This window comes from Palaemon carinicauda, chromosome 1, assembly GCF_036898095.1.
Source record: "Palaemon carinicauda isolate YSFRI2023 chromosome 1, ASM3689809v2, whole genome shotgun sequence".
NCBI lineage: Eukaryota > Metazoa > Arthropoda > Malacostraca > Decapoda > Palaemonidae > Palaemon > Palaemon carinicauda.
Genome location: NC_090725.1, coordinates 1,445,063 through 1,455,062, shown reverse-complemented (window position 1 = coordinate 1,455,062; position 10,000 = coordinate 1,445,063). Strand labels below are relative to the sequence as shown.

General features: G+C 35.3%; 1 protein-coding gene across 1 annotated transcript in view; it reads left to right on the top strand.

The window, feature by feature from the left end:
* LOC137646064 (serine-rich adhesin for platelets) overlaps positions 1 to 10,000 on the top strand; it is a 134,155-nt gene that overhangs the window by 119,898 nt on the left and 4,257 nt on the right. The window contains exons 3-4 of the mRNA XM_068379228.1: positions 5,636 to 5,791; positions 8,432 to 8,489. Coding sequence (XP_068235329.1) covers positions 5,636 to 5,791; positions 8,432 to 8,489 — 214 coding nt within the window. The remainder of the gene's footprint in view (positions 1 to 5,635; positions 5,792 to 8,431; positions 8,490 to 10,000) is intronic.

Genomic DNA, 10,000 nt, shown 5'->3' with positions numbered 1-10,000 from the left:
GTTATTAATGTTTAGATGAATTTCATATGATTTATTCTTTTTGTGAATTATTAATAGAATTTATATTCATTATGGGCGTTTGATTGACTGATTGATTTAAAGTTTTCAGGCATCCAAATGGGCGTTTGAAAAGACCATCTTTAAGGATTTACAGAAAATTAACTTTAAGATAAAGATTGAAATGAACAAAGATCCCAGGAACAAATACATTTCTTTTAAAAGAAAAAAAATGACACTTAGGTATGAGTTATTCTTTTTTGTGAATTATTAATGGAATTTAAATTCATTATGGGCATTTGAAAAGACCATCTTTAAGGATTTACGGAAAATTAACTTTAAGACAAAGATTGAAATGAACAAAGATCCAAGGAACAAATACATTTCTAATGAGTTATTGTTTTTTGTGAATTATTAATAGAATTTAGATTCATAATGGGCATTTGAAAAGACCATCTCTAAGGATTTACAGAAAATTAACTTTAAGACAAAGATTGAAATGAACAAAGATCCCAGGAACAAATACATTTCTTTTAAAAGAAAAAAAAATGACACTTAGGAAAGAAATTTACGTCATGGAAGATCTAGGGTTAGGGTATGCAACATAAAAATTAATGGAGCAATAGTTTTTAGAGGTGTTTAACGTGCTGCTAGTGAGCCTTCTTTATAGGTGTTTAAACAACTAAGAGATGCTCATCCACAATTCCATCATCAAATAATGAAAGGGGCAGTTGTCACGTTATTCTTATTTAGATGTTCATCCACAATTCCATCATCAAATAATGAAAGGGGCAGTTGTCACGTTATTCTCATTTAGAAGTTCGTCCACAACTCCATAATCAAATAACGAAAGGGGCAGTTGTCACGCTATTCTTATTCAGAAGTTCGTCCACAACTCCATGATCAAATAATGAAAGGGGCGGCTGTCACGTTATTCTTATATAGAAGTTCGTCCACAACTCCAATATCAAATAATGAAAGGGGCGGCAGTCACGTTATTCTTATATAGAAGTTCGTCCACAATTCCAAGATCAAATAATGAAAGGGGCGGCTGTCACGTTATTCTTATTTAGAAGTTCGTCCACAACTCCATGATCAAATAATGAAAGGGGCGGCTGTCACGTTATTCTTATTTAGAAGTTCGTCCACAACTCCATAATCAAATAATGAAAGGGGCGGCTGTCACGTTATTCTTATTTAGAAGTTCGTCCACAACTCCATAATCAAATAATGAAAGGGGCGGCTGTCACGTTATTCTTATTTAGAAGTTCGTCCACAACTCCATAATCAAATAATGAAAGGGGCGGCTGTCACGTTATTCTTATTTAGAAGTTCGTCCACAACTCCATAATCAAATAATGAAAGGGGCGGCTGTCACGTTATTCTTATTTAGAAGTTCGTCCACAACTCCATAATCAAATAATGAAAGGGGCGGCTGTCACGTTATTCTTATTTAGAAGTTCGTCCACAACTCCATAATCAAATAATGAAAGGGGCGGCTGTCACGTTATTCTTATTTAGAAGTTCGTCCACAACTCCATAATCAAATAATGAAAGGGGCGGCTGTCACGTTATTCTTATATAGAAGTTCGTCCACAATTCCAAGATCAAATAATGAAAGGGGCGGCTGTCACGTTATTCTTATTTAGAAGTTCGTCCACAACTCCATGATCAAATAACGAAAGGGGCGGCTGTCACGTTATTCTTATTTAGAAGTTCGTCCACAACTCCATGATCAAATAACGAAAGGGGCGGCTGTCACGTTATTCTTATTTAGAAGTTCGTCCACAACTCCATGATCAAATAACGAAAGGGGCGGCTGTCACGTTATTCTTATATAGAAGTTCGTCCACAACTCCAAGATCAAATAATGAAAGGGGCGCTGAAAGGGGCGGCTGTCACGTTATTCTTATTTAGAAGTTCGTCCACAATTCCAAGATCAAATAATGAAAGGGGCGGCTGTCACGTTATTCTTATTTAGAAGTTCGTCCACAACTCCATGATCAAATAACGAAAGGGGCGGCTGTCACGTTATTCTTATTTAGAAGTTCGTCCACAACTCCATAATCAAATAATGAAAGGGGCGGCTGTCACGTTATTCTTATATAGAAGTTCGTCCACAATTCCAAGATCAAATAATGAAAGGGGCGGCTGTCACGTTATTCTTATTTAGAAGTTCGTCCACAACTCCATAATCAAATAATGAAAGGGGCGGCTGTCACGTTATTCTTATATAGAAGTTCGTCCACAATTCCAAGATCAAATAATGAAAGGGGCGGCTGTCACGTTATTCTTATTTAGAAGTTCGTCCACAATTCCATTATCAAATAACGAAAGGGGCGGCTGTCACGTTATTCTTATTTAGAAGTTCGTCCACAACTCCATAATCAAATAATGAAAGGGGCGGCTGTCACATTATTCTTATATAGAAGTTCGTCCACAATTCCAAGATCAAATAATGAAAGGGGCGGCTGTCACGTTATTCTTATTTAGAAGTTCGTCCACAACTCCATAATCAAATAATGAAAGGGGCGCTGAAAGGGGCGGCTGTCACGTTATTCTTATTTAGAAGTTCGTCCACAACTCCATAATCAAATAATGAAAGGGGCGCTGAAAGGGGCGGCTGTCACGTTATTCTTATTTAGAAGTTCGTCCACAATTCCAAGATCAAATAATGAAAGGGGCGGCTGTCACGTTATTCTTATTTAGAAGTTCGTCCACAACTCCATAATCAAATAATGAAAGGGGCGGCTGTCACGTTATTCTTATATAGAAGTTCGTCCACAATTCCAAGATCAAATAATGAAAGGGGCGGCTGTCACGTTATTCTTATTTAGAAGTTCGTCCACAATTCCAAGATCAAATAATGAAAGGGGCGGCTGTCACGTTATTCTTATTTAGAAGTTCGTCCACAATTCCAAGATTAAATAATGAAAGGGGCGGCTGTCACGTTATTCTTATTTAGAAGTTCGTCCACAACTCCATGATCAAATAACGAAAGGGGCGGCTGTCACGTTATTCTTATATAGAAGTTCGTCCACAACTCCAAGATCAAATAATGAAAGGGGCGCTGAAAGGGGCGGCTGTCACGTTATTCTTATTTAGAAGTTCGTCCACAATTCCAAGATCAAATAATGAAAGGGGCGGCTGTCACGTTATTCTTATTTAGAAGTTCGTCCACAACTCCAAGATCAAATAATGAAAGGGGCGCTGAAAGGGGCGGCTGTCACGTTATTCTTATTTAGAAGTTCGTCCACAATTCCAAGATTAAATAATGAAAGGGGCGGCTGTCACGTTATTCTTATTTAGAAGTTCGTCCACAACTCCATGATCAAATAACGAAAGGGGCGGCTGTCACGTTATTCTTATTTAGAAGTTCGTCCACAACTCCATAATCAAATAATGAAAGGGGCGGCTGTCACGTTATTCTTATTTAGAAGTTCGTCCACAATTCCAAGATTAAATAATGAAAGGGGCGCTGAAAGGGGCGGCTGTCACGTTATTCTTATTTAGAAGTTCGTCCACAACTCCAAGATCAAATAATGAAAGGGGCGCTGAAAGGGGCGGCTGTCACGTTATTCTTATTTAGAAGTTCGTCCACAATTCCAAGATTAAATAATGAAAGGGGCGCTGAAAGGGGCGGCTGTCACGTTATTCTTATATAGAAGTTCGTCCACAACTCCAAGATCAAATAATGAAAGGGGCGCTGAAAGGGGCGGCTGTCACGTTATTCTTATTTAGAAGTTCGTCCACAATTCCAAGATCAAATAATGAAAGGGGCGGCTGTCACGTTATTCTTATTTAGAAGTTCGTCCACAACTCCATGATCAAATAATGAAAGGGGCGGCTGTCACGTTATTCTTATTTAGAAGTTCGTCCACAACTCCATAATCAAATAATGAAAGGGGCGGCTGTCACGTTATTCTTATTTAGAAGTTCGTCCACAATTCCAAGATTAAATAATGAAAGGGGCGCTGAAAGGGGCGGCTGTCACGTTATTCTTATTTAGAAGTTCGTCCACAACTCCAAGATCAAATAATGAAAGGGGCGCTGAAAGGGGCGGCTGTCACGTTATTCTTATTTAGAAGTTCGTCCACAATTCCAAGATTAAATAATGAAAGGGGCGCTGAAAGGGGCGGCTGTCACGTTATTCTTATATAGAAGTTCGTCCACAACTCCAAGATCAAATAATGAAAGGGGCGCTGAAAGGGGCGGCTGTCACGTTATTCTTATTTAGAAGTTCGTCCACAATTCCAAGATCAAATAATGAAAGGGGCGGCTGTCACGTTATTCTTATTTAGAAGTTCGTCCACAACTCCATGATCAAATAATGAAAGGGGCGGCTGTCACGTTATTCTTATTTAGAAGTTCGTCCACAACTCCATGATCAAATAATGAAAGGGGCGGCTGTCACGTTGTTCTTATTTAGAAGTTCGTCCACAACTCCATGATCAAATAATGAAAGGGGCGGCTGTCACGTTGTTCTTATTTAGAAGTTCGTCCACAACTCCATAATCAAATAATGAAAGGGGCGGCTGTCACGTTATTCTTATTTAGAAGTTCGTCCACAACTCCATGATCAAATAATGAAAGGGGCGGCTGTCACGTTGTTCTTATTTAGAAGTTCGTCCACAACTCCATGATCAAATAATGAAAGGGGCGGCTGTCACGTTGTTCTTATTTAGAAGTTCGTCCACAACTCCATGATCAAATAACGAAAGGGGCGGCTGTCACGTTGTTCTTATTTAGAAGTTTGTCCACAACTCCATAATCAAATAACGAAAGGGGCGGCTGTCACGTTATTCTTATTTAGAAGTTCATCCACAACTCCATAATCAAATAATGAAAGGGGCAGTTGTCACGTTATTCATATTTTAGCCACGCAGTAATACGAATTAAACTGCTGAAACCTAATGATACTTCCAAAGGAGGTTAATTTTTGTCGTTGTTTGAAATATGTAAAGAACGTTTCTTTACTTTGTAAGACAACTGGTCTGTCCATTTCATGCCAGCATTAAAATATCCCTCTGGACTTTCTGAGTAGATTTCACAAGTGGGAAATTTTGATTGCAAAAAATACTATAAGTAACACAAATACTTTCCTTTATGAATGGAAGTACATTTAGGTATATGAAAAGACCATAAATCGATTGTGGTATCAATAAATAAAAACATGGACTATCCACCTTTCAGTATAAAAGACTAATTCTATAAATCACCGATTCATAAAGTAATCTGAACATTTAATTCAGTGGTTCCCAACCTGGGGGGAAATTTTCCCCTGGGGGGAAATATGAAGCTTCCAGGGGGGAAATAATCACACTACCTACTAACTAAAAGAAGCGAAAAATGTCCTCATAGTACATGCGGCAATTTGTTTTTAGCCATTCAATAGTGATATGATCATATCAGTTCTCACTGACATGATATTCAAGGGGAGAATTGGAGTGTCATGCCCATTTCTCAGGCCGGTGAGTGAGCATGAGGGCTGGGTGGGGCATGAAGGGGGAAATCTGGATGGATGAACTGGGTGCAGGGGGGAAATGACAGAAAAAAGGTTGGGAACCACTGATTTAATTGATATGCACAAACAGTAAAATAATGCCCACTCACTTACTTCCCTGTCTGCCTGCTGCAGAGTGAAGAGAGCATGGTGAGGTTACCCGACTTCAGATGTGGCTCGCAGGTGACGACGTATTCAAGTGATTTCTCCTCGAGCAGCTACGAAGGTCTTTCCAGCCAGTATTTTGATGCCAGATCATCTCTGTCAGCTCCAGTTGAACTACTCTCTGAGGTAATGGAATTCAGTTCAGCATTTGTTTTCAAATAAAATATCTTAATGCCATAAACTATACAAATCTTAGAATTACACTTTTTGTGGCAAACTATTGTTTTTGTATCAAAGCAGTGATTGACATTTGGCGACTTATTTCCTTATTCTTTTGTTATGCTGACACTCAGTAGAAATCTTAGCTTAAAAACTATTCTCTATACAGCCATATATCACGTATTAAAATGGGTAGATATATATATATATATATATATATATATATATATATATATATATATATATATATATAAATATATATATAAATAAATATATATATATATATATATATATATATAAATATATATATACTGTATATATATATATATATATATATATATATATAAATATATATATATACTGTATATATATATATATATATATATATATATATATATATATATATATATATATATACTGTATATATATACTGTATATATATATATATATATATATATATATATATATATATATATATATACTGTATATATATATATATATATATATATATATATATATATATATCAATTATTTCAAGGCAATACTTTTACAGTTTTCTGTATCTCTCTTGTCTTCAGGGAAAGAGTATTGAAGGGATACTCATTCCGACAGCTGTTTCAGCCAATACCTAATGGTTGTCGTCAGGGCATTTCTAATAGGAAATCATTACCGTTATATAAAGGCATTGTATTCATACAAACGAAAATTAAAAGATATATAAAAAGAAATATAAGAACAAAAATACCTCAAAAAAAACATATATGAAAATTTTAAGATATTTTGATCAAAATTTATGAAAATACTACTGAAGACAGTTCAATATTTAATAGTTTCAAAATTCCAACACAGACCTTGTGCTAAAGAAAAATTTTGATTCTCAACAGTCATACACCAGTTCTTAAGGTTTAGGGATAAGTTCTGGAGGCACGGTGCTAAATGCCCTCCTGCTATGACTTAGTCTGAGAAAACTTGAATGTTCAACACGGGTTTGTAACGGGCCGAGAGAAGGTTGTAAACTCAAAGGCAGTGTGAAAGCAACTGATTTAATTTATTAGAGAACACTCTCCTTTATATACAAAACCTCAAGGCAACAGGAAATTACATGTTCGAGAAACAGACAATGTTACATAGGAGAAACGCAGACATGTTTATTCTGGTTCTTTTTAGTGCGAGGGGAGAGCGAAGATACAAGCATAATATATACAAAATGAATTATGTACGATAGTGTGACACACGGTTGGTACATGGCTCCCCCCCTAAAAATGACATACTGTACATGTTAAATAGGGCACCCTGATCTAGAGAGGCGAACTGTAGGCGGGTCATCTGGCAGAAGATAAGCAGGTTTTAGACGATCAATGGAGACCCAGTCTAGTGACCCGAACACCCAGCCTTCTCCATGTACCAACCATGTGTCACACGATCGTACAGGTTGCTGCATCCTGCTGTAACCGTTTCAGCACTCTCCGGCCTCCGTGATAAGATTGTACCAACCGTGTGTCACACAATTGTACATAATTATTTGTACATAATTATTTTGTATATATTATGCTTGTATCTGCGCTCTTCCCTCGCACTAAAAAGAACCTGAATGATCATGTCTCCGGTTTTGCTCTGAACATTGTCTGTCTCTCGAACATGTTATATCCTGTTGCCTTGAGGTTTTGTATATAAAGGAGAGTGTTCCTTAATAAACAACTCAGTTGATTGCATCCTGCCTTTGAGTTCACAACCCTCACTCGGCACCGTCACAAGATCATTATCCTCCAGCTCAAGAACTCTGGAACTCTAACAAGAATTTTGAAGCTGTATCAAAGATCTAGATATTTTCAGTAACATTTTTAAGAATTATTGTTTACAATATCATCAGATATTCGTATTTGCTCTTCTAGGTCTGTAGATTTCTTTCAATTTTTGTATGAATGCGCTGTGATTATATAAGGATAATGATTTATTTGTAGAGATGGCCCGACGAAAGCTATTAGTTATTGGCTAAAACCACTGTTGGTAAGAGTTGAATTATAGATGGAGCATCATAGTAACAAGTTCAGTTTTATCCTTCAAAATTAGAAAAATACTGCCATATATAAATATATGTATATATATATATATATATATATATATATATATATATATATATATATATATATATATATACATATATATATATACATATATGTATATACTTTATATATATATATATATATATATACTTTATATATATATATATATATGTATATATATACATATATGTATATACTTTATATATATATATATATATATATATATATATATATATATATACTTTATATATATATATATATATATATATATATATGTATATATATATATATATATATATATCACGAAATAAAATCTATGACTATTAGGATATATATATATATATATATATATATATATATATATATAATGTATATATATATATATAAATATATATAAATATATATATATATATATATATATATATATATATATATATATATATATACAACGGAATAAAATCTACAACTATTAGGATACGTTCAATTTCAAAAGATAACCTTTCTTTCCCAACGTATTCATCATCTTCGTCTTTGTTCCTTTCAGTTTCTGTCAGCGCTGATGTCTCGTGACTACGAAGATGCCTTGAACCTGTGTCAGTCAAGTAAGTGAAGACCCACTGAAGGGAAAAAAAAGATTTGCGTCTCATCAACCGATTCATGGTTCAGACTCGGGAACCGAATGGGCGAACAAACCTTTTATTTCCTATAGTCCATTTCTTTTATCGAGGCAGATTTGCACCGACTCGCAACGGTGCCCTTTTAGCTGGGAAAATTTTCCTGATCGCTGATTGGTTAGAATGATCTTGTCCAACCAATCAGCGATCCGGAAACTTTTCCGAGCTAAAAGGGCACCGCTGCGAGTCGGTACCCTTTTAGCTCGGAAAATTTTCCTGATCGCTGATTGGTTAGAATTATCTCGTCCAACCAATTAGCGATCAGGAAACTTTTCCGAGCTAAAAGGGCACCGCTGCGAGTCGGTGCAAATATGCCTCGCTAAAAGAAATTGACTATAGTTGCCCGAACGCAGATGAAAGGAACCGTTTGTGGTGTGGTTCACAGATTTGAATGATCATTCTTTTATGGACTGACGTTGATCATATACAAAACTATAGTCTATTTCTTTTAGCGATGCATATTTGCACCGACTCGCGGCGGTGCCCTTTTAGCTCGTTAAAGTTTCCTGATCGCTGATTGGTTGGACGAGATAATTCTAACCAATCAGCGACCAGGAAACTTTTCCCAGCTAAAAGGGCACCGCCGCGAGTCGGTGCAAATATGCATCGCTAAAAGAAATGGACTTTTTTTTTTTTATAACTGATCGCTGAATCAGTAAGACTTTACTGTTCTGAATAAATCTGAGGGAAGAAAATTCTGGTTGCCATTCAAATAAACATTTGCAGGTTTTATTTACGAATCTGAAATACCAAGTAGTTTTCATAATTTTGCTTATAAATATAACTAGACTTTGCTTATGCAAGATAACGCGAACAGTATTTCATTTTGACATTCCTAAATAGTAAAATACGAAATAAAATAAAATTTTGCTTATTTCATATTTTTACATATAACTAAAAATCAAACAAAGAAAAAGTGAGGACAAAATTATTACTATGTTTTCATCCTGCAATGAAATCACTCCTCTTATTTTTTTTTTTTTTACTACTGAAGAACTCAAAAATGTTCATAAAATTTTGCTAATTTCTTTATGTTTTTACATATAACTAAAAATCAAACAAAGAAAATGTGAGGACAAAATTATTACCATGTTTTCATCCTGCAATGAAATCACTCCTCTTTTTTTTTTTTTTTTTTTTTTACTTTCGAAGGTCTCAAAAATGTTCATAATATTGAAGCGAGAATTATGCTCGAGTAAAATTGTGTAAATCATGCAACAGCGAGATTTCACGCTTTACCACACACCCCGTCTGACCATTGCACAATTTTGCTGGACATGACGTTTCGAGCGTTATTAGAAAAGGGACAGCATTTTAGACCCTGAATGCTTTGATTCAAAGGGGAATTCATACTCGTGTGTGCATATACCGTGTATATGTATGTATATATATATATATATATATATATATATATATATATATATATATATATATATATA